Genomic DNA, 24,072 nt, shown 5'->3' on the forward strand with positions numbered 1-24,072 from the left:
TTTTAATGGGTCGCAAATGTATCACTGATTATTTTTGTACCTATGTTTTAGGCAATATGCTATGATTTACTATGAGCATTTATTAAAACAAAAATGTGTATTTTAAGAATATGTTTTATAACGTGCTCCTCTGATCATTCAACACATAAGTTGGCTTCAGCCCCGCGACCGTTACTTAGATTAAAACGCACCATTGTATCTGTGCTGCGCGAGCTCTCTCTCTCTCACAAACACGGACGCGCACACAGAGAGAGAAGATAATTGTAAAATGAAAATTGACGGGCTATATTAAATTTTGTTCTTGCTTGTTTTTTTTGTTTTTTTTTTCTGTCAAAATGCCAGAAAGCATTTTGTATTATACATCCGTGTTTTTAAAATTCGTTAAATGATGGACGTTTTACTGTTAACACAGCCCTCGTTATATGTCGGATTCGTCTAACTTAGGCCTATACTTGATATTATTTTTAGAATAAGTGATTCGTTATGCTATTATTGGACTCCTTCTATTCATTGTCAACTGTTTTCTATAAATATGTTTGTATTGGCTAACATTTATTCTAGGGCTGTACTGCCCTAGTCGATTAGTCGATTAGTTGGTCGATACGTTCTGGTTCGACCAAAATTCTGATTGGTCGATTTTCTGCCGCGTTTATTTCATCAGTTTTGCCGCGCTGAGGCGCGCTCATTTCATCAGGTGGAAAGCACTAGCTGCTAATGGGGGTGTTTTCAGAGTACCCTTGTTTCACTGTAACAGTCTGTCTTCAAAACACCCCCCTTGTTTTCACCTTTTTTGGATTAGTCCAACCCAAGAGAGAGCGTCGAGCATAGAAGGTTTGATGCTGAATATTATTTATTTAATTGTGAGAGCGTTTAATAGTCAGTCCTCTTCTAACATGTCAACAACAAAGAAATCGACAGTGTGGCAGCATTTTGTTAAAATTGATAACATGAAAAAGGTCGAATGCAAAGTTTGCAAGCAACAGTTTTCCACAGCTTGACGACAAACATGACATATCATCTAAAAGTGGTAACGTTAAGCTCACTTGTCTGCGTTAGCTTGCCCTGTCTGTTTTGAGTAGGCTATATGAACATATTAGAATTTGCATATTTCAATGTTTTAGTGTGATAACCTAACTTTTTTATTTTTTATTTGGAGCCTAATGCGCAATTGCGCTGTGCTGTTAGTTGTGTTAGTTTTGAGCCTAGGATGCTTTATTTTTCAGTTATGCACTTTATTTCGTTTCTGCTCTTGATCTGGTTTGTTTAATAAATATTATTTTTTTATTAAAGTGGACGTGCCTTTTGTGTTTATTAAGAGTAAAAGCTTTAATTTAATATTAATAGTCTATTCGTGTCTCAGCTGCGACGCTGAGCTCATGTTCAGCCTCGCTCGGTGCGAGGACATGCACGGTGAAATGATAGCGTCTGACAGTTATAACTTATTATAACATATGACAAAAATAATTGTCTAAATTATGTTGCATATTCCTCAACAGTTCTTGTGATGATATCACTAGTTGACAACATAGTACTATTTTCGGAAATCATAAGCTATGATATTGCGCAGGTGCACGTGATGCAGCGCCGTCAGAGCTGACAAACTCGAGTGTCAGACTCATTTCAGTGCAAAATAATTAGGTCAAAAACGATTTAATATACTGCAAATAGCCTACTAGTTGTTTATGTTTATTTATAATTCATTTAGGCGGACAACAAGGCTACCAAGTCCTGCGCACAGTGCGCATCTAATTAATTTAACGGGTTTTTTTTCTAACGTCATTTTTAGTCGATTTTAGTCGATTTCTAGTCGAAAATTTCAGGACTTCGGTCGACCAAGATTTTCTTTGGTTGAGTACAGCCCTAATTTATTCAGCTAATGCGTGTCCTAAAGACAGCACGTCACAAATAGAAGCCCTTTTCCCTGTGCTATTTAATTTCATATTTGGATATTGGAATAATAAATTAAGTAGCCTATCTTAATTGTAGACAATGTTCCTGTGGTTTTTTTTTTTTTGTTTGTTTTTTTTGTTTGTTTTTTTTTTTACTGTTTTCTAGGGGTTTCTTAATTTTAGACAAGTTGACCAGCACACATTATATGCAATGCAATGCAATATAATGCATGTGTGTCCTATGTGTGACATATTTTGCACACAGGTAAAGGTGCCCAATATCAGTCACTTCTAAAGTAAAAAAAAAAAAAAAGGTGTTTTGGATAATATCTCTTTATTTGATTATCAGTAAATTTGTTTTCTATACAGAGATATCGGTATCGGCCATAACAGCAATATTAATATCGGTTATTATCGGTATCGGCCACAATTTTCACATCGGTGCATCACTACTTAAGAGCTCAGGAGTCTGCCCATCTGTGCCAACCATAGCACTTTGAAATCCATTTTGCACTTTATTGTGTACTGTATTTTCTATTACAGTAAATCTATCCCAACCAATGTTAAAGAAAACAAAAACAAGAAGGCATGTGGTTTAAAAGATGGCAAGTAAAATAAAAAGCACATCTGTATGCAATACAGTTTCATTATTGTTCATTATTATCCAGAGTGGCTTACTATAAACAATTTGTGCGACCAAATCATGTTTTGCGCCAGTAACTGAAAAAGTTAGTAGCGCAAGTGCCACCAGTGGAAAAGGTTAGTGTAGTTCCCTGCATCTAAAAGGCAAATAGTGATCCAAGATCAGCACTGTAAATCTGTGAGATAGAATCACCTCTTTAAATAATAATAATAATAATAATGTAATGTGGGAAAAGTGGCGACCCTTGACCCTAACCCTGGCCGACTGTCTGCCGTTGTTGTGTCTAGTTTCTTGCTGTGTTTTGAAAACACCTTTTCTGTTCATCAGAGGGAATGTATGATTTCATCTCTATGTTGCATAACTGTATGATAAAACCAGCACAGAATAATAACATTCCAGCGCCCACGAATCGCTCCATTGTGTGCATTTCCCCCGATTTTATCTTGAAAGAAAACACATGTGAAACAACCATGAAGTATGGCTTAATTTAGGAAACGTTAATGCTCTTTCAGATTCCACAAGCACTTATTAAACCAAATCACTGCCTTTTATGGCTAATTGAAGCCTTTCCTCCAGATCAGTTCATGTTACAGCTGTGCATCTTCACAGTTCATGCGTTTCACACACACAGAATAATATATGAATTTCTTTTGGGTTTGAGATTTCCGTCAGAGATCATTGTTAAAGTACGGATGTGTTGCACAGTCCTTGAGACGACCCTGCTGTTTTAAATTGAAACACGGTCGATTATTTCACTCTTATTTTATCCGTTACATTGGACTCACATTTTCTCATTTCCTATTTCTACATATTTCAATAACTTTATTGGACAAAACCACGGGATCAGCGCTGGCCGTTGATGCTGACCTCAAAACATCACGTTTGGCACAGATGTGACTCATAAGCTGGATACTTTTACACAAGTTATTAATATTTATCATATATAAATATTTACAAAAGCATTATTATTTATCATATATAAATATTTACAAAAGCATTATTATTTATCATATATAAATATTTACAAAAGCATTTTTGTGAACATACGAATAGCAATTATTATAATAAAAAAATGTAATATGTAAATTTAATAAAATGTGCATATTTGCATCCATTTATAAAAATGTAAGAAAAGATGTAAAGATTTAAGATTTTTTTTATTATACGTAGTAAAATGTAAAGTCACTTAAAATGTTAGTCATTGTTTATGCATATTTTAATGAGGAGCACAAAGGTATTAATCTTCTTTGCCAAATGATTAATTGCTGAAATATTGCTGTAGTCCTGTCATGATTATTTATTAATCGTATGATTGAGGATATTCAGTCTAATCACAATTAATATTGAGACAACTGCAGAAAATGAGATAATTGTGCAGTTTAAATTTCAGTCATATTTGCCTGTGTGTGTGTGTGTGTGTGTGTGTGTGTGTGTGTGTGTGTGTGTGTGTGTGTGTGTGTGTGTGTGTGTGTGTGTGTGTGTGTGTGTGTTTACTCGTTTAATCATATATTATATTACATTCATTTTCATAGCATTAAAGTAAATAATATGGGCCTATTTTATTATAATTTTATTATTATATTTTATTCGAGCCCAAGTAAGTAAATAACGTATTAGGCTTACAGAGACATGAAAACAGAATTTGCAGTTATTTGTCTGAAATGAGTCCATGATCGGAGCGGTGTGATGCTGTGATGTGTAATCTCTGAATCGTGTGTGTGATGTTGCAGCCACGACGTTCTTCAACCTCATCAACCTCCAGTACAGCACCATCTCTGAGTTCTGCACCGGAGACACGTGCGCAGCCATGACCGCATGCAACACGTGAGTATCTATTATTCACACACACTCGCTGATCCATTATTGAGCCTGCGCAGCCGCCACTCGACACTCGACACTGCTCTGCGACTGGAGACCCTCAGGGGTCGTGACCTGTGGGTGAGGTCGTGACCTCGGGAGAGAATGGAAAAAAAAAACGCTTTAATGATAAATACAACATTTCTTTTAACTTATTACAATTTAATTTTACGTTGTTTTTGTATAATATTTCCTATTATTTCTCGAAAATAAATTTTATAATTATACAACATTTTCATATTTCATTTTGATCATTTATTGTTTTTTATATTTTATTTTTAATATCATTTTTGTATTATATTTCCTATTATTTCTCAAAATGTACTAAATGTTAATATAGTGCAATATAATATATATATATATATATATATATATATATATAATTTTTTTTTTTTATGTTTTTTAATGATACAAAATGGTAAAAAAAAATTAAAAACACAAAATTGTAATGTAGTGTATTGGAGTAATGATGAGTGTATCCTCTGCTGTGGTTGTGTCGCGGATTCGTTCTGTTTATGATACGACACTGTAAGTCTGTATAGAAAATAGAGTTTAAAGTTTTCAGGGATGCATTAAATTGATGAAAAGTGACTGTAAAGACATTTATAATGTTAGAAAATATTCCATTTCAAATAAATGTTGTTCTTTTCAACGTTGTTTTCATCAAAAATACATATTCGAGTGATTTCTGAAGGATCATGTGACACTGAAGACTGGAGTAATGATGCTGGTTTTAATTCGATGTGTTTTATTGTTGTGCCAGGGATTCGTTATGTTTATGATACGACACTGACTGTAAGTGGGTCACGTGTGTGTGTGTGTGTGTGTGTGTGTGTGTGTGTGTGTGTGTGTGTGTGTGTGTGTGTGTGTGTGTGCTGATGGGAAAGGGCAGGAACTCGAGGGTTTACTGAAGCATTATGGGAAATGGTCCTATCAGACAGTTTGGTTAATGAACAACCACAGTGAAGAAAGTGTGTGTGAGGCGATGTGTGACTGATGGATGATGAGTGGAGAGATCAACATCCACTTACAGTGTAATGTGTGTGTAGATCAGCGATTGAAGAAAACGGTCATGTGATTTCTGGTTTTAGATTTCTCTCTCTCTCTCTCTCTCTCTCTCTCTCTCTCTCTCTCTCTCTCTCTCTCTCTCTGTCTCTCTCTCTCTCTCTCTCTCTCTCTCTCTCTCTCTCTGTCTCTCTCTCTCTCTCTCTCTCTCTCTGTCTGTCTCTCTGTCTCTCTCTCTCTCTCTCTCTCTCTCTCTCTCTCTCTCTCTCTCTCTCTCTCTCTCTCTCTCTCTCTCTCTCTCTCTCAGGACGTATTTCTGGTACGATGAGAAAGGGAAGAAGACGAAGTGCACAGCTCCTCAGTACGTGGACTTCGTGATGAGTTCAGTCCAGAAGCTGGTGACGGACGAGGACATCTTTCCCACTAAATACGGTGAGCGGGTCTCTAGCGCCCCCTGCAGGCTGGAGGAGGACACTGCACCACTGAGGCTTTATTCGGGATCAAATACAACAATATATTTCACTTCTGTTTTGTTTATTTAAAAGTAAATCGTAAATTTTAGTAAATAGCTATCAAACACTCATACATGTGGACGGTTGCATGGATATTGCAAAATATTGTACATTTAAACAGCAACATTGTGACTTCCAAGCCTGGATGGGAACTAATATTCTTAATATATAATCTAATATACAATTTCTAAAATTTATACAATCTGATTTATCATGATAGTGAATATAAAAGTTTGGGGTCGGTAATATATCTATTTTTTATAAAATAAATGAATACTTTTATTCATCAGGGATGTATTAAATTGATCAAAAGTGACCGTAAAGACGTTAATAGTGATAAAAAAGATTCTATTTCCAATAAATATTCTTTTGAACTTCCCATTTATGAAAAAATCCTGAAAAATAAAATGTATCTCAGTTTCCACCAAAAATATGAAGCAGCACAACCATTTTCAACATTATTTATAATAATCATAAATGTTTCTTGATCCTCAAATCATCATATTAGAGTGATTTCTGAAGGATCATGTGACACTGAAGACTGGAGTAATGATGCTGAAAATTCAGCTTTGATCACAGGAATAAATTACACTTTACTATATATTCACATAGAAAACTGATTTACATTATAATGATATTTCACTATTTTACTGTATTTTTGATCAAATAAACGCAGCCTCGCTGAACAGAAGAGACTTCTTTGAAAATCATTCTGTCCACAACCTTTTGAACAGTATTGTATGTATATATATATATATATATATATAATATAGTGCTCTTAATTTCTTTGACCTGATATGAATTAAGTCTTGTAAATGTGTGAGAAACATCTCGGTTCGTGTCCAAACCTCTGGTTTATAGCACATATAACAGCTGTTATATATGTAATGGATAATTACATATATAATTATGTAATAATACATAATAATTATGTATTATGTATAATTACTCAGCTTCGCGTCGGGGTCCTGATCAGCCTGAAGGGGTTGTATTCGCTATAACAACCGCCTCGCTCTACATTATCCCGCTTATTACATGGCTACCTACCAAATTAATCAATAATTTGACACAAAAATATTGATTTAAAAAGGAGTTTATTGATTTAAAAACGATTGTATTGCTTCCGCTAAAGAAAATAGTCTGTTCCGTCTCTAAGGTTAGAATCTTGCGTCGATAGCAACGCTCTGTTTTTCATGGCAACGGTGTGTTATACCAAAGAAAGTCTAATAAGGGGAGAAGTTCCACTCTCAGTGAACTTCCGGCTTCTGAACTGGTTGCAGTTCCACTCTGGCTCCACATGAGGGCGCTCACAGGACGAGTGCAGAATGAATGGTGGTCTATGGCGCTATACCCCTCAAAATCCACTTTTCTCAGGATATAATTCTTTGTCTAGTAATTTGAACGTTGTATTCGAAAGGAGATGCAAAGAAATTACACATTGCTGGGTGTTAGATTTTTTTTAGAGTCACTTATTTGCTAAAAAGTCTTTTCAAATGTCCATAACGTCATACACATCATACGACCAGAGATCCTGCTTTACGGCAATCCTTCAGTCACTCTAGTGCTTTCAGCTCTGCACTTTCTTTTTTCTCGAGGCATCGACAACACAGCCGACACAGGCAAACACACAACACAGCTGACACAGGCAAACACACAACACAGCCGACACAGGCAAACACACAACACAGCTGACACAGGCAAACACACAACACAGCTGACACAGGCAAACACACAACACAGCTGACACAGGTAAACACACAACACAGCTGACACAGGTAAACACACAACACAGCTGACACAGGTAAACACACAACACAGCTGACACAGGCAAACACACAACACCGCTGACACAGGCAAACACACAACACAGCTGACACAGGTAAACACACAACACAGCTGACACAGGTAAACACACAACACAGCTGACACAGGTAAACACACAACACAGCTGACACAGGCAAACACACAACACAGCTGACACAGGCAAACACACAACACAGCTGACACAGGGAAACACACAACACAGCTGACACAGGCAAACACACAACACAGCTGACACAGGCAAACACACAACACAGCTGACACAGGGAAACACAACACAGCTGACACAGGCAAACACACAACACAGCCGACACAGGGAAACACACAACACAGCTGACACAGGCAAACACACAACACAGCTGACACAGGGAAACACAACACAGCTGACACAGGGAAACACACAACACAGCTGACACAGGCAAACACACAACACAGCCGACACAGGCAAACACACAACACAGCCGACACAGGGAAACACACAACACAGCTGACACAGGCAAACACACAACACAGCTGACACAGGCAAACACACAACACAGCCGACACAGGGAAACACACAACACAGCTGACACAGGCAAACACACAACACAGCTGACACAGGCAAACACACAACACAGCTGACAGAGGCAAACACACAACACAGCTGACACAGGCAAACACACAACACAGCTGACACAGGGAAACACACAACACAGCTGACACAGGTAAACACACAACACAGCTGACACAGGCAAACACACAACACAGCTGACACAGGGAAACACACAACACAGCTGACACAGGGAAACACACAACACAGCTGACACAGGTAAACACACAACACAGCTGACAGGCAAACACACAACACAGCTGACACAGGGAAACACACAACACAGCTGACACAGGTAAACACACAACACAGCTGACACAGGTAAACACAACACAGCTGACAGGCAAACACACAACACAGCTGACACAGGCAAACACACAACACAGCTGACACAGGTAAACACACAACACAGCTGACAGAGGCAAACACACAACACAGCTGACAGGCAAACACACAACACAGCTGACACGGGCAAACACACAACACAGCTGACACAGGCAAACACACAACACAGCTGACACAGGCAAACACACAACACAGCTGACACAGGTAAACACACAACACAGCTGACACAGGCAAACACACAACACAGCTGACACGGGGAAACACACAACACAGCTGACATAGGTAAACACACAACACAGCTGACACAGGTAAACACACAACACAGCTGACACAGGGAAACACACAACACAGCTGACACAGGTAAACACACAACACAGCTGACACAGGCAAACACACAACACAGCTGACACAGGTAAACACACAACACAGCTGACACGGGTAAACACACAACACAGCTGACACGGGTAAACACACAACACAGCTGACACGGGTAAACACACAACACAGCTGACACGGGGAAACACACAACACAGCTGACACGGGCAAACACACAACACAGCTGACACGGGTAAACACACAACACAGCTGACACGGGCAAACACACAACACAGCTGACACGGGTAAACACACAACACAGCTGACACGGGCAAACACACAACACAGCTGACACAGGCAAACACACAACACAGCTGACACAGGCAAACACACAACACAGCCGACACAGGCAAACACACAACACAGCCGACACAGGCAAACACAGCCGACACAGGCAAACACACAACACAGCTGACACAGGCAAACACACAACACAGCTGACACAGGCAAACACACAACACAGCTGACACAGGCAAACACACAACACAGCTGACACAGGCAAACACACAACACAGCTGACACAGGCAAACACACAACACAGCTGACACAGGCAAACACACAACACAGCTGACACAGGCAAACACACAACACAGCTGACACAGGGAAACACACAACACAGCTGACAGGCAAACACACAACACAGCTGACACAGGCAAACACACAACACAGCTGACACAGGCAAACACACAACACAGCTGACACAGGCAAACACACAACACAGCTGACACAGGGAAACACACAACACAGCTGACACAGGCAAACACACAACACAGCTGACACAGGCAAACACACAACACAGCTGACACAGGCAAACACACAACACAGCTGACACAGGCAAACACACAACACAGCTGACACAGGCAAACACACAACACAGCTGACACAGGCAAACACACAACACAGCTGACACAGGCAAACACACAACACAGCTGACACAGGCAAACACACAACACAGCTGACACAGGCAAACACACAACACAGCTGACACAGGTAAACACACAACACAGCTGACACAGAGAAACACACAACACAGCTGACACAGGGAAACACACAACACAGCTGACACAGGGAAACACAACACAGCTGACACGGGCAAACACACAACACAGCTGACACGGGCAAACACACAACACAGCTGACACGGGCAAACACACAACACAGCTGACACGGGCAAACACACAACACAGCTGACACGGGCAAACACACAACACAGCTGACACGGGCAAACACACAACACAGCTGACACGGGCAAACACACAACACAGCTGACACGGGTAAACACACAACACAGCTGACACGGGTAAACACACAACACAGCTGACAGGCAAACACACAACACAGCTGACACGGGCAAACACACAACACAGCTGACACGGGCAAACACACAACACAGCTGACACGGGTAAACACACAACACAGCTGACAGGTAAACACACAACACAGCTGACAGGCAAACACACAACACAGCTGACACGGGCAAACACACAACACAGCTGACACGGGCAAACACACAACACAGCTGACACGGGCAAACACACAACACAGCTGACACGGGCAAACACACAACACAGCTGACACGGGCAAACACACAACACAGCTGACACAGACTGGAAGAGTTTTTTGTTTTGTTGTTTTAAAAGACCACGCCGAAAATACACACACACACACACACAGTGCCATCAAGCGGTATCTCTGGTCGTAATCAGTCCTTCACTGACCAATCAGCGTTCATTAGCAGAATGCTAGCGTGTTATGGGCAACAACAACTCAACCTGTAAGAAATGGAAAGGACACAAGTACTCGTTCATTCAACTTTCGACCTATAACCCATGTTGAACTTCAAAACCTACAATCAAATCTGAGATTTCTCAACGGCAATCGGATGAAAGAGACAAATTTAGCCGTCTAGCGCCATAGACTCCCATTCATTCTGCACTCATGGGCGATCGCCCCCAGTGGAGCTCTGGTGGAACTACAACCACAATTCGGTACAATAGGACTCAATAGGGAGTGGCCATGCTCTCCGTAGACAGGCTCTGGTTATACTTACCAGCGTCTGTTATCAAGAAATAACAGACCGCATTCTACATTAGAATTCAACCAAGCCATGTAATAAATATATATATGATTAAAGTGTTGTACATTAAAACACGTGTGTGTGTGTGTGTGTGTGGTCCTCAGGCAAAGAGTTCCCCAACACCTTCGACTCGCTGGTGAAGAAGATCTGCAAGTATCTGTTCCACGTTCTGGCGCACATCTACTGGTCCCACTACAAGGAGACGGTGGCCATGGACCTGCACGGACACCTGAACACACTGTACACACACTTCATAGTGTTTATACGGGAATTCAACCTGATGGACCCGAAGGAGACGTCGATAATGGAGGACCTGACGGAGGCGCTGTGTACGCCCCTGCCTCCGGCGCCACAGAACCACGTGAGCGAGAGATGAGCCCACGCTGGAGCCGAAGCTGTGCCACGCCGGGGCCGGAGGACCACAGCAGCGCTCCGGAGACGCTGGGACTCCAGCCTTCACCCTTACTGAACATTGATGTCTTTAGGACCCAGTCAGGAGCGCTCACACCGGGCCGAAGGACCTCAGAGGTGCAACCCTTTAACCAAGACGCTTTTCCCTTTCCTTCCCAATGTTCCCGCTTCGTGAACCCAATTAACGTACACTCGGTCTCTCGATCGCGAAGATTATCACTGTCGTCGAGTGACTGAGAGAGCGAGAGAAAGAGTGGCGGATGTTTTAGGTTTGAACTCTTTGTGAGATGATCGGACCTTTTCCTTTTATTTAATTTATTTGTTTTCTTTTTCTTTTTAGTTGATGTTTTTCAGAGCACCCTCCCTTTGCTTCATACGAGCAGCACTTTCCCCCTCTCTTGGTTTAATAAGGGTGTTGGCCTGGTCCTCGTACGGTATAAAGGTTTCTTTCTCATTTTTTATAGGGTAAAAGGGGTGTGTGTGTTTGTGTGTGTGTGTGTGTGTGTTCAAGGCTTTTGCACTCAGGATCTGAGAGAGCTGTTAATGCTACCTGCTCACCCGTTAGCCTCTCGGTGTCACTTTACTCATCATATAGCAGTTCCCATCATCCGTAAGCGGGATAGACTTGTGTTGCATCATGTTAGCATGTTAACCACTGTAGAGGAGCGTCTCGGCGTCTGGGCTCGTGTGTGTGTTCTCTCTCGAGTGACAAAGACATTGGCCTTGTCTGCTGTTGAGTCTCTGGAAGCGCGTCTCGGGTCTGTCACGACTAGCCTCGTAATGAAAAGACGATTTGCGAACGGAAAAGAATGTACACTTAGTCTCTACGTACTGATCGCAAAGATTATTATTATTATTATTATCGTCGAGTGACTGAGAGAGCGAGTGAGAGAGAGAGAGCGAGTGACGGATGTTTTAGGTTTCTCCTTCGTCGCTGTTCGGAGGAGTTGTGTCGCGATGAACTCTGTGTGAGATGATCATCGGACCTTTTCCTTTTATTTAATTTATTTCTTTGTTTTCTTTTTCTTTTTAGTTGATTTTTTTTTTTTCAGGGCTCCTCAGTTCTGGCTTTTTGTTTTATGTATTTTAATAATACTTTAAGTTAAAAGCGATTTAATATTTTAAGCTCTGCAAATTATAACCTAATAAAATATTTAAAAGTCACAAACTATGGTATTGAGTGTCTTCTTTTTCATGAGTGAACTCGGTTTCATGTGTTTGGGTCATCTGAGGTGATTTCAGCCAACAGTGGAACTCCTGGTGAAAAACTACATTACCCATGATCCTCCAGAGACATCTCCACTCCACCAATCAGAGAATCGAAACCGACAGCGCTCCGCCCAATCCCACGTTAAAGCATGCTTGTGTTGATCCGATTTCCAAATGCTTTTTTGCTTTAAATCAGAGTTTGTAATGTTGGTATTCGCCTCACGCTGGGTTGTTTGGTTCATGGCTCACGTCTTAAAAAATAACAAAGGCTGCTGAAAAAGTGTGGCACTTTTTTCACTATATCTCTACTTTAAATGCATTTAAAACCATGTGTTTTCGATGAAATAAATCATGCTTTTGCAATAATCTGAATCATGTACACTAAATTGTATAAAGACTGTACTCATAGTTTTCATAATGTAGGTACAGGTCATTGAAACCCCTCAGCGTATGTGCATCACTACAGCAAACACAATAATAAAACAATAATAAATAAATAATAAAATACAAATTTGGTATAATTTATAAAAGAAATACCAAATATTATATTATTAATTTGTCATTTATTAATAGCAATTTTTAGATACTTTTTTAAATCTTTTATTTATTTAAATGTATTAATTTTATTTATTTATTAATAGCAATTGTTTTTATTCATTTTATTACTTTATATCAAATTTGTATTATTTTCTTTATTTTAATCTTATTTATTTAAAGAATAAAATACAAATGTTAATAAAATATAACAGTAGAATTATTAATTTTTTTTTATAATAATATTTTCTAAATGGACATTTACACATTTATAATACTTATTTTTGACCATATAAATTCGGTCTTAATACATGAAAAATGTATATCTGCCTATTAAATGTGAGGTTGTGTGTCAGTGGCGTCTTAAAGATTGAAACCCTGTCCTGAAGTCCACACTGATACACGTCTGAAAAAGGGGCATTTTATTTAAAAAAAAAAACACACATACAGCACATTTTTATTTCTAATAATAAAGCACATTTCTGCACATTTTCAGTTATTTCAATAGAGCCTCGCTACAGATCACCAATATGCAGATTATTGTGCAATTCAGCATTTTATTATTTTACAAGAAATGAATACAAATCATATACAGCCATAAAGATCCAAATTCTCCATGATCAACATCTTTATTTGTCGGCTCTTACAAACGCGGAGAAAACGCTGTCCTTCTGCTCCAGCAACACGTCAGGTTCATCGTACTCCACGATCCCACCGCGTTTCATCACGATCACCGCGTCCGAGCCCAGGATAGTGTGAACGCGGTGCTGAACGACACACACAGCAGTTTCAGTTTAATAAACGCTGTGCTTTACAGTAGGGCTGCCCCGTTAGCCCACTAGAAGAGGCTTGGCCGACTAAGATTTTATTAGTTTATTTATTATATCATTCATCGACCTCAAATATGGCTTATCACTTGAAATATTAGTGGCAACTTTACAAGTCCGCTCGCTCTAATGCTAACCTAGACAAACGTGCACTATTATTAGACGTATATCTAAGTGTGTGTGTGGAGAGTGTGTTAATGCATGACATACATGCGTGATCACTTGCATTTAACTTAAAATACTCCCTCATTTTTGGTCATACAGATAAGAGTAATGCAAACTGTAAAGAGTCTACTTTTATTTATTTTTTAACTCACAATAACAACAAAAAAACGTTGTGCTTTTGTAAAATAATGTTGCTTTCTGTCGATTCGGCCTCAGTGAACTTGATCACATAAATGAACCGAAACTCAGCGTATACTCGCCTCACAGACATGAGACATATATCTATAGAAAGCTTGAAATGTCTACATTTGAATAAACGATTAAAATGGAAAATAAATTTTCTGAGATTGTGTTATCCATATGAAACGAGTATGTAGGCGGAGATGATGAGCATCGTGACTTAATCTCTGCAGCCGAAAACTAATAATCATTATGTTTGCTGGAGCGCTTCAAGCTTTATGTGTGCATTTGAGCGCGGATTAGGATATGTATTTTATATAGGCAATTAAAGGTGCATTATTATTATTATGATTCATGGCTTATTAATATAAACGTGCGATTAGTCGACTAACGGCTTAAATGAACGACGACTATTCGACTGGAAACGCATTTAGTAAAGGGCAGCCCTAGATTATAGATTTTAAAGTGATTTAAATTTCACTTGTTCTTAAGTGACTTGCCTGGTTAAATAAAGGTTAATAATACAATAATAATTCTAGTAAGAGAGCTGCAGATACTCACTGCGATGGTCACTACTGTTCGGTCCGCGAACGCCGTCATGACCACTTTCTGCAGAATACTCTCCTATAACAGCAAAAGATGACATTATATCTACTTTACATGCAGAAAACACAGACTGATAAAATGTATCTAAAGATTATTTCATTTGTTATATGTTGTCGAATATGGTTTTATGACTTTGATAAATGAATATAGGCTATTTCAAAAGCCGATCTCGCTTGTAGTGAGTGTGTGATTACGCTGGTCGAGGACCGGCATCTCAGAACTGATTTAATGCATGTGAAAAACTAAATATAGATGTCTCCATTAAAGCATTCATCAGCATCAGGGGCTGTTCACACAGAACGTGTTGCTACTTTTTCATTGTTTTTCAGTGTGAACGCGCTAGCCGTGTTTAGCTGTTGCGCTCGTGTCTAATGCATGACAGCGTTTTAAAAACGCAGCGCTCAAGTTAAAATGAGTTCGACTAAAACGCTCTTCTAGATCTTGCATTTTCCCCAGTTCAAACTCAAGGTAAGATGCAGATTTTTGTGCTGCGTTTTTACAATGCATCACGAGTAACTTTGTCCTCATTTATTTGTATGTTCATCTTTTTGGGCGTGAATGGGTTCATTCACGTTTGGGCTGTTTAATATTAGGATTTTGTTTAAAATACCCCAGCATTTGTGACCCTGGATCACAAAACCAGTCTCGAGTCGCACGGGTATATCTGTGGCAATAGCCAACAATACATTGTATGGGTCAAAATTATCGATTTTTCTTTTATGCCAAAAATCATTAGGATATTAAGTGAAGATCATGTTCCATGAAGATATTTAGTAAATGTTGTACCGTTTTTCAAATTGTTGTATCTCGGCCAAATATTATCCTATCCTAACAAACCATACATCAATGGAAAGCTTATTTATTCAGCTTTCAGATGCTGCATAAATCTCAATTTGACAAAATGGAGCCATGTGACTGGTTGTGTGGTGCAGGGTCACATGTCCCCGTGTGTGTGATCTGTGTTCTCACTGTGGCCATGTCGATGGATGCTGTGGCTTCATCCATGATGAGGATGCTGCTCTTCCTCACGAAGGCTCGAGCGAGACAGAAGAGCTGACGCTGACCCTGACTGAAGTTCTCACCGCCCTCCGTCACCACCGCATCTGAGGAGTGACAAACAAACACCAGACCAACATAAAAACATGTTATGCACAAAAAAAAAAAACTGAGGCTCATTTGGAAAACGTATCTGTGGCAACATTTTTTCAAAGCACAATACGTTGAGTCTTGCACGTTTCACGACAGTTTCAAAGTGAAATGTTCAGTGAGTGGCGATAAAAGTGTTTAGTTTTTTTTTACAGAACAGATTATATTACATCTGCGTTTGTACGTATCACTGCATTTCTGAATTGAAATGTCCGGTGAGTGGCGCTGACAGATTAATGCTCCATCATGTTTTAAAATAGCGTAAGCCTACACTATACCCTAAAACCTACACTATACTATACCCTAAACCTACTCTATACCCTAAACCTGCACTATACCCTAAACCTGCACTATACCCTAAACCTGCACTTTACCCTAAACCTACACTATACCCTAAACCTACACTACACCCTAAACCTACACTATACCCTAAACCTGTACTATACTATACCCTAAACCTACACTATACCCTAAACCTACGCTATATACCCTAAACCTACACTACACCCTAAACCTACACAACACCCTAAACCTGCACTACACCCTAAACCTGCACTACACCCTAAACCTGCACTATACCCTAAACCTACACTATACCCTAAGCTATAAACCTACACTATACCCTAAAACTATACTATACTATACCCTAATCCTACACTATACCCTAAACCTACACTATACCCTAAACTATACCCTAAACCTACACTATACCCTAAACCTTTACTATACTATACCCTAAACCTACTCTATACCCTAATCCTACATTATACCCTAAACCTACACTTTACCCTAATCCTACACTATACCCTAAACCTACACTATACACTACACTATACCCTAAACCTACACTATACCCTAAACCTACTCTATACCCTAAACCTACACTACACTATACCCTAAACCTACACTATACCCTAAACTATACCCTAAACCTACACTATACCCTAAACCTTTACTATACTATACCCTAAACCTACTCTATACCCTAATCCTACACTATACCCTAAACCTACACTTTACCCTAAACTATACCCTAAACCTACTCTATACCCTAAACCTACACTATACCCTAGACTATAGCCTAAACCTACACTATACCCTAAAGCACTATACCCTAAACTATACCCTAAACCTACTCTATACCCTAAACCTACACTATACCCTAAACTATACCCTAAACCTGCACTATACCCTGAACCTACACTATACTGTAAACCTAAACTATACCCTAAACCACTATACCCTAAACCTACACTATACCCTGAACCTACACTATACCCTAAACCTGCACTTTACCTTAAACCTACACTAAACCCTAAACCTGCACTATACCCTAAACCTACACTATACCCTAAACCTACACTATACCCTAAACCTGCACTTTACCCTAAACCTACACTATACCCTAAACCTGCACTACACTATACCTACACTATACCCTAAACCTGCACTATACCCTAAACCTGCACTACACTATACCTACACTATACCCTAAATCTACACAATACCCTAAACTATACCCTAAACCTACACTATACCCTGAACCTACACTATACCCTAAACCTGCACTTTACCTTAAACCTACACTATACCCTAAACCTGCACTATACCCTAAACCTACACTATACCCTAAACCTACACTATACCCTAAACCTACACTATACCCTAAACCTACACTTTACCCTAAACCTACACTATACCCTAAACCTGCACTACACTATACCTACACTATACCCTAAACCTGCACTATACCCTAAACCTGCACTACACTATACCTACACTATACCCTAAATCTACACTATACCCTAAACTATACCCTAAACCAACACTATACCCTAAAACTATACTATACTATACCCTAATCCTACACTATACCCTAAACCTACACTATACACTACACTATACCCTAAACCTACACTATACCCTAAACCTACACTATACCCTAAACCTACACTACACTATACCCTAAGCCTACTCTATACCCTAAACCTACTCTATACCCTAAACCTACTCTATACCCTAAACCTACACCATACCCTAAACCTGCACTATACCGTAAACCTGCACTATACCGTAAAACTGCACTATACTCTAAACCTACACTATACCCTAAACCACTATACCCTAAACCTACACTACACCTTAAACCTACTCTATACCCTAAACCTACACTATACCCTAAACCTGCACTATACCGTAAACCTACACTATACCGTAAACCTGCACTATACTCTAAACCTACACTACACTATACCCTAAACCTACTCTATACCCTAAACCACTATACCCTAAACCTACACTACACTATACCCTAAACCTACACTATACCCTAAACCTACACTATACCCTAAACCTACACTATACCGTAAACCTACACTCTACCGTAAACCTCCACTATACTCTAAACCTCCACTATACCCTAAACCTACACTCTACACTATACCTTAAACCTACACTATACCCCAAACCTACACTATACCCTAAACCTACACTATACCCTAAACCTACACTACACTATACCCTAAACCTACACTCTACACTATACCCTAAACCTACACTAAACCTACACTACACTATACCCTAAACCTACACTATACTATACCATAAACCTACACTATACCCTAAACCTACACTACACTATACCCTAAACCTACACTATACCCTAAACCTACACTATACCCTAAACCTACACTATACCCTATACCCTAAACCTACACTACACCCTAACCCTACACTATACCCTAACCCTACACTATACCCTAAACCCACACTATACTATACCCTAAACCAGGGGTCTCCAACACGTCGCTCGCGAGCTACCAGTAGCTCGTGGCCTGATTGGAGGTAGCTCGCCAAGGGCCATTCACGTATTGCGTCTTTTGCGTGCTCAAGTTCGTTATTTCAAATAATTGAAGCGACGTGCTCATTTTTTCCAGGCGCAGTGTCAACATGAAGGATGGGGGTGCACCCAAACACTACGGGTGTTTTTTTTCTTCTCCGTAAAAAAATCTTGTAGCAGAGCTACAGCAAACGTTTCTCGGTGGCGGAAATCTATTAGCTAATAAAACTTCTTTGTCGTTGTGGAGAGCGCAGTGCATGGTTGCATAGCAACGACAGACGCCACGGGAAAATCGGACCGAATTTTACTATTAATAATAAAAGATAAGCTATGTGCATTGTAAATGTCAGTAATTTATCTTTTTTTGATTCATTCTTTTTATAAAAATGATTTAAAGGCTAAAATATGCAAGGTTTATCTTTTTATAAAATCTTTTTTGTCAAAACTTTATTTGAACTTGTACATGTCAGTAGATAACATTGCAAGACACTCCTTTAAAATCTGGCCATCATCTTTAATGTTATTATTTTAATGTTTATTTAAACAAAAAGTGCAAATTGATGCTAAGTTTATTTGTTATTTGCTGGTTTTCGACATAAAACTTGGTGACCTACACTATAATTTAAAACCTACACTATACCCTAAACCTGCACTATACCCTAAACCTACACTATACCCTAAAATACCCTAAACCTACCCGATCGTGTTAACAAAAACAAGTGTGACATAAAAACGTAATCGTAACCATGTAATTTTAGCTTGTTTTTGAACTTTGAGCTCTCATATATCGTGACTCGTCTTTTACAGGGTTCTTCCCCCATCTCTCCGCATCACTAGTACAGTTCTGTCCCAGCTGAGCTATCCAGCAAGCTTAATGCATCAGTAAAACTGAACATATGGAGCTGGTTAACTGATGCAAACTCCAAAATATATTTGTTTACAAATCATGCACAATGATAAAACGTGTTTTTTTGGTAATAACATAATTGTGCAAGGAGCCGCGTAAGAGCAAGTCTTTATTAATCCATAATCTGCCCCTGTAATCATAATTGTGTGTGAAAATGATTAAAAGTGTTTGCTGTTTTACTGCCTCTAGTGTTCATTTCTGTTAGAAACTGCAGTGATATGTATGTATTGGTGTGTATTTGTGTTGTGAAAACATTTTGCCATAGGAAAGTTTTTCCAATGAGCCTGTGATGCAATGAAAGCATCAGTGGAGCCGACGGGACATGTCAATCAAACACCAGATAAAACCATGCAATGCACAATAAATGGATGGATGAGTTACAGTACCAGTCAAAAGTTGGAATAATTAATTTTTTATTTTTTTTAAAGGAAGTCTCCTGTTCACCAAGGCTGTTTATTTGAACAGTAAAAAACAATAAAATATTATTAGAATGTAAAACAGCTGTTTTCTATGTGAATATATATTCCTGTGAATTTTCAGATTCATTACTCCAGTCTCCAGTTTTACATGATCCTTCAGAAATCATTCTGATATGATGATTTGCTTAATTATTATTAGTGCTCAATTGCTGCTTCATATTTTTGTGGAATCCATGATACATTTTGTTTTGCAGGATTCTTAGATGAACAACGTTCAAAAGGACTAATTTAATGAATTTATATTATAAATATAATATGTATTTATTTTTTCACAAAAATCTGAAGCAGCACAACTGTTTTCATCACTGATATTAATCATAAATGTTTCCTGAACATCAAATCATCATATAAGAATGATTTCTGAAGGATCATGTCACACTGAAGACTGGAGTAATGATGCTGAAAATTCAGCTTTGATCACAGGAATAAATTACACTTTACTATATATTCACATAGAAAACAGCTGATTTACATTGAAATAATATTTCACTATTTTACTGTATTTTTCATCAAATAAACACAGCTTTGGTGAGCAGAAGAGAAAAATCAGATTTTTTTCCAAACTTTTGAGAAATAGTGTATCCTTCTCGTTGTTGTTGTGCTCCTCTGGTCAGTTAATGTACAGATTTAAAGCATGATATAGCTGATGAAGCTGATGAAGCTCAGTGGTTCACCTAGTCCTCCGGGTAAAGCTTTAACCACTGGCATGAGCTGAGCGATTTCAAGAGCTTCCCAAAGCATTTTATCCTTGGCCTTTCTCTCCGGATCCAGATTAAACCTGAGGGACAGAGAAAACAAGTGCATGCATTCAAAACTAGACCAGCAAACTAGTGTGTGTGTGTGTGTGTGTGTGTGTGTGTGTGTGTGTGTGTGTGTGTGTGTGTGTGTGTGTGTGTGTGTGTGTGTGTGTGTGTGTGTGTGTGTGTGTGTGTGTGTGTGTGTGTGTGTGTGTGTGTGTGTGTGTGTGTGTGTGTGTGTGTGTGTGTGTGTGTGTGTGTGTGTGTGTGTGTGTGTGTGTGTGTGTGTGTGTGTGTGTGTGTGTGTGTGTGTGTGTGTGTGTGTGTGTGTGTGTGTGTGTGTGTGTGTGTGTGTGTGTGTGTGTGTGTGTGTGTGTGTGTGTGTGTGTGTGTGTGTGTGTGTGTGTGTGTGTGTGTGTGTGTGTGTGTGTGTGTGTGTGTGTGTGTGTGTGTGTGTGTGTGTGTGTGTGTGTGTGTGTGTGTGTGTGTGTGTGTGTGTGTGTGTGTGTGTGTGTGTGTGTGTGTGTGTGTGTGTGTGTGTGTGTGTGTGTGTGTGTGTGTGTGTGTGTGTGTGTGTGTGTGTGTGTGTGTGTGTGTGTGTGTGTGTGTGTGTGTGTGTGTGTGTGTGTGTGTGTGTGTGTGTGTGTGTGTGTGTGTGTGTGTGTGTGTGTGTGTGTGTGTGTGTGTGTGTGTGTGTGTGTGTGTGTGTGTGTGTGTGTGTGTGTGTGTGTGTGTGTGTGTGTGTGTGTGTGTGTGTGTGTGTGTGTGTGTGTGTGTGTGTGTGTGTGTGTGTGTGTGTGTGTGTGTGTGTGTGTGTGTGTGTGTGTGTGTGTGTGTGTGTGTGTGTGTGTGTGTGTGTGTGTGTGTGTGTGTGTGTGTGTGTGTGTGTGTGTGTGTGTGTGTGTGTGTGTGTGTGTGTGTGTGTGTGTGTGTGTGTGTGTGTGTGTGTGTGTGTGTGTGTGTGTGTGTGTGTGTGTGTGTGTGTGTGTGTGTGTGTGTGTGTGTGTGTGTGTGTGTGTGTGTGTGTGTGTGTGTGTGTGTGTGTGTGTGTGTGTGTGTGTGTGTGTGTGTGTGTGTGTGTGTGTGTGTGTTTGTTTGTTTGTTTGTTTGATCAGGCAACCTGGTGGAAATGCAGTTTCTGGGGAATGAATCCTGTGTAAAGCCTCACCGAATTGTCCCACTGAATAAAATGGGATCCTGCAGGATAATGGAGAACTTTGATCGGAGCGTTTGCAGGGGAAGCTTGGCGATATCAATCCCGTCGATGATAATTTGCCCTGTGAGAACAAACACGTGTGTGAGAGACCGGCCGGTGAACATGAAGAGTGTGATGAGTGTAGGATCTCCTGTTACCCTCGAACGAGTCCACCATCCTGAAGAGAGCCAGAGAGAACGACGACTTCCCACTCCCTGTCCTTCCACAGATCCCCACCTATAACACACCAGCAGTCGTCATGCGCTCAGTGTGTGTGTGTGTACTTTGTGAGGACCAGTTTGAGTTTTAGACCAGTGGAGTGAGGACAAAGAGAGTAAAGTGAGGGCATTTTGGCCTGTCCTCACTTTCTGAGAGCCTTTAAAGGCCTGTTTGAGGGTCAAGACTTGGTTTTAGGGATAAGGTTATAATGAGGTTAAACCCCTGGGGTCTGCAATCACACCGGTGTGATCTGCTCGCTTTTTTTCTTATCAGTGCAAAAGAGACTCAAAATACTCTGTCGATTTTGATCTTACATACAAGTGTCATACATCATTCATTAAGTGTCTATTATTTTTGTGTATACTCACAATAAAAACAAAGTGTTGTGCTGTTTGCCAAATAAAGAAAAATAAACATGATGCAAGTTCTGCCTCTCTGTCAGTGAAGTCCAATCTGAAACGCGTCCAAAAATGAACTATAAGTCAGCGAATACTCAGTCAAACAGGCATATAAGCACACAGGCATGAAGCTTGAATTATCTTCTTTTAAATGAAGTAATTTCTATAAAAAACAAATATTCTCAGTTTATGTAATCTGTATGAAAAGAGAGAGATGTCAGCCATTCTCATCTCAACTCATTGTAGCTCATCAAGTTTTAATGTGACCACGCCCACAGAGAGCGCGCACTATTCAAATGCAAATGATAGGCGATTCATGCAAACCTGTGAACGCCCACATCAGCTGGATAACACACACCGTGAGTTTTATCAGACTCATGCACTTTATGTTGTCTTGCTTTGCTGTGTGGAATAATCCTAAGGAATAATTTAGTTTCACATCGAGGAACAACAGATCCAGCTATTCAGAGGACTGTAGTAAGTTTTTTATTCTTAAGTGCTTTGTTCTAATCGTGATATTGCAATAGTGTCGGTAAACTGCAAAAGGACTGTTTAAATATGAATCGAGTGTCTGTGTGTGAATGAATGAACGGCACAGATGTTTTCTACAGCTGTAAACAACAGCGCGCACTTAAATTAGTAAACGTTATTTTTACATGAACACATCTACTAGTTTAGCTTTTACTAAACTATATTGCTATACTGAGATGAGTAAAAATTGACTGAAAAATGTTTAAAAATTGACTGAAAAATGTTGAAATAAAATGTCTTTGTATAAACAACGTATTAAACTCCAAATTAACATTTATATGCAAATATTTCTGCTCATATGTTAAATATATAGTATGTGATGTTTTGTTAAAAATAGGTATATTGAATTATCAACTAAGCTGTTATTATAGTTTTTGTTCCAATATTCAAACTAATGAATCCTTAACTTTGAAATACGTATGGTAAAATCGATATATACTTTTTAAAAAGAAAGATTACACTTGAAATATTGTTAAAATTGTAATTGTTGTTGATTTATATGTGAAAACTGTTTAATAAAATAGCAAAACATATTTACAAGGTAGATGTAAGCAACATCTTAATGTCAATATAAAC

At 39.3% G+C, this 24,072-nt stretch overlaps 2 protein-coding genes across 3 annotated transcripts in view; one reads left to right on the forward strand and one right to left on the reverse strand.

Moving 5' to 3' along the window:
• mob2b (MOB kinase activator 2b) overlaps positions 1-12,694 on the forward strand; it is a 60,799-nt gene extending 48,105 nt beyond the window's left edge. Inside the window, exons 3-5 of one of the 2 annotated variants that reach the window (XM_081371915.1) lie at positions 4,263-4,356; positions 5,702-5,826; positions 11,218-12,689. In XM_081371915.1, coding sequence (XP_081228041.1) covers positions 4,263-4,356; positions 5,702-5,826; positions 11,218-11,489 — 491 coding nt within the window. In that variant the 3' untranslated portion in view covers positions 11,490-12,689. Of the gene's footprint in view, positions 1-4,262; positions 4,357-5,701; positions 5,827-11,217 lie in introns of both variants that reach the window. The other variant, XM_081371914.1, reaches the window with a different exon arrangement.
• Positions 12,695-13,645: 951 nt separating this feature from the next.
• The window catches only part of abcc8b (ATP-binding cassette, sub-family C (CFTR/MRP), member 8b), a gene marked incomplete at its 5' end in the record, with an annotated part of 114,266 nt that continues 103,839 nt past the window's right edge, over positions 13,646-24,072 (reverse strand). The window contains 6 exons of the mRNA XM_081372289.1: positions 13,646-14,034; positions 15,001-15,063; positions 16,015-16,148; positions 21,091-21,194; positions 22,322-22,430; positions 22,507-22,585. Coding sequence (XP_081228415.1) covers positions 13,897-14,034; positions 15,001-15,063; positions 16,015-16,148; positions 21,091-21,194; positions 22,322-22,430; positions 22,507-22,585 — 627 coding nt within the window. The 3' untranslated portion in view covers positions 13,646-13,896. The remainder of the gene's footprint in view (positions 14,035-15,000; positions 15,064-16,014; positions 16,149-21,090; positions 21,195-22,321; positions 22,431-22,506; positions 22,586-24,072) is intronic.

This window comes from Scardinius erythrophthalmus, assembly GCF_964197995.2.
Source record: "Scardinius erythrophthalmus genome assembly, chromosome: 8".
In the NCBI taxonomy this organism is placed as follows: domain Eukaryota; kingdom Metazoa; phylum Chordata; class Actinopteri; order Cypriniformes; family Leuciscidae; genus Scardinius; species Scardinius erythrophthalmus.